Genomic DNA, 1,923 nt, shown 5'->3' on the forward strand with positions numbered 1-1,923 from the left:
ATGTAGCAGGTCAGGAACACTGCAAGACAGCAGCAAATAAGAAGTCACCAACAAAAGTATGAGATAATAGAAGAAAAGCACAAGTAATACAGAAAGTGATTTAATTGAAAGATGTGTAGAATTTGTAAGAGCTGCTCTGCTTTTTGCTTCTAAGGAAGCAAGATGTAAACCTAAAAATAAATTCAGTATTTGCATCTTAACTACATGAATTACAACTCTGTTACTATGATTAGCAAGTTCATCACTTACATGGGTAGTTTTGGGGAGGGTGCATAATAAAAAATATTCCATGGGTTAGTAAATATGACCAGTATTAGAACAGCTCTATTCTTTCAGAATGGTTTTAATGTAGGAATAATGTGGTGGGTCTGAAACAGTCTTGTACTTCAGTCAGTTAAAATCTGAAATAATAGGCTATAAATGAATAATATACTTCTGACAATGCGGAACCTTTCCTGATCCACCGACACCGAAGCAGCAAATTACAGAATAGCTAACCCCAGATCAGATTGAAGTGGTCATTAGAGTAAGAATGTGATCCCACTGTATTTCCCAGTATCAAAGTGTGATTATACCCAACTTATTAAGTTCAAACGTCCTCATTTACATCATCAAAATTATATAACACCACAGGCTTATGATGCAGCTTAGAGTTGGAGTTGACGTTGTTCGTGTCTGGTGACTATTTGTCGTGCAGCATTACTGTGTTTGAGTTGCTTGGTGTTAGCTTTCTGGCTGAATGAACCCCATAGCCCCTGTGTTTAAAGGCAGCTGCAGCAGTGTTTTGTCTTTGGGTTCAGCATACAGCTGGACTTACTCAACACTCTGTATGTAAGTGCTTGAAATCATCTCATCATTTCTAGCAGTGGAGCTGATGAGCCAGTGGTGTGGGGACAGAGAAATAAACCTTCCATTCTAAGTAGAACATTTCTTAACCATGCTCACCTTTCTCATTTCATGCACTTCATTGATTTTTCTATTCTATTTTAAAATGTAAATGTCTCCTCTAATGTTATCTTCTTAAGGATTTTTATGTCGACTGTCTTCATTATTTCCTGTTAAGTTTAGTGCATGTTACATTTCATGGTTTTTCTCTGCAGATGACCCTCATGTACAGTATTCTGCAGTGAGCAGCTTTGTGTTTCTTCGTTTCTTTGCTGTAGCCGTAGTCTCACCTCATACTTTTCATTTACGACCTCACCATCCAGTAAGTTTGTGAAGCTTTGTTCTGTTTTATTCATACCGTGAGATGTGTTGATGTGGGAAGGCATGAGTTACTTGGAGTGGATATGGAACTGGGGAATAAGATGACTAAATGTCTCTAGGTTGACTTCCCAAAGGAAGGAAGACATTTGCAGCTCTTTAAGCATCAGGTTTCTCAGTCTGTGTGCAGTGTTCTCAAATGATGAGCTAAAAACACTGTGCCTTTTCTGGGAGTGTGCTGCTTGGGTAGAATAGCAGCATGACTGAGGTTTCTTTAAGGTACAGGTCTAAACTGCATCGGTTCTTTTACTTTCAAAAAATATTTTCATTTGTCTTAAGCAGAGGTGGCAGAGTTATCCAGTAATTAGTTGGCCTATTTGCTCTGGACTCCACTAGTTGCAGTGGGTTGCCAAATTTTCCTTTTTCAGTTCTCCTACTTTGCAAAAGAATTTCAAAGGCAGGAATATGGAGATTAAAAAACCTGCATTATTTTCACAGGAAATGCAAAATATCTATGAAATCTGCTGCTCTAGATGTTATCTTTATTAGCTTGTTTTAATCTACTTAGGTGTGTTATGCTTTCAAAAGAAAAAAAACCTGCTTACTCAGATTAATTCCTTTCACATTAGCCAGACAACATCCAAGTACTAATATTGAATTCTAGTGGTAGTGAGTTTAAATATTAAGCCCTCTGCAGTGGCTTATAAACAATATAATATA

General features: G+C 37.3%; 1 protein-coding gene across 1 annotated transcript in view; it reads left to right on the forward strand.

Moving 5' to 3' along the window:
* Positions 1-1,923, forward strand: part of RASA2 (RAS p21 protein activator 2) — a gene marked incomplete at its 5' end in the record, with an annotated part of 19,420 nt that overhangs the window by 11,008 nt on the left and 6,489 nt on the right. The window contains one exon of the mRNA XM_009069795.1: positions 1,101-1,207. Coding sequence (XP_009068043.1) covers positions 1,101-1,207 — 107 coding nt within the window. The remainder of the gene's footprint in view (positions 1-1,100; positions 1,208-1,923) is intronic.

This window comes from Acanthisitta chloris, unplaced genomic scaffold (genome assembly GCF_000695815.1).
Source record: "Acanthisitta chloris isolate BGI_N310 unplaced genomic scaffold, ASM69581v1 scaffold42550, whole genome shotgun sequence".
Classification (NCBI taxonomy): domain Eukaryota; kingdom Metazoa; phylum Chordata; class Aves; order Passeriformes; family Acanthisittidae; genus Acanthisitta; species Acanthisitta chloris.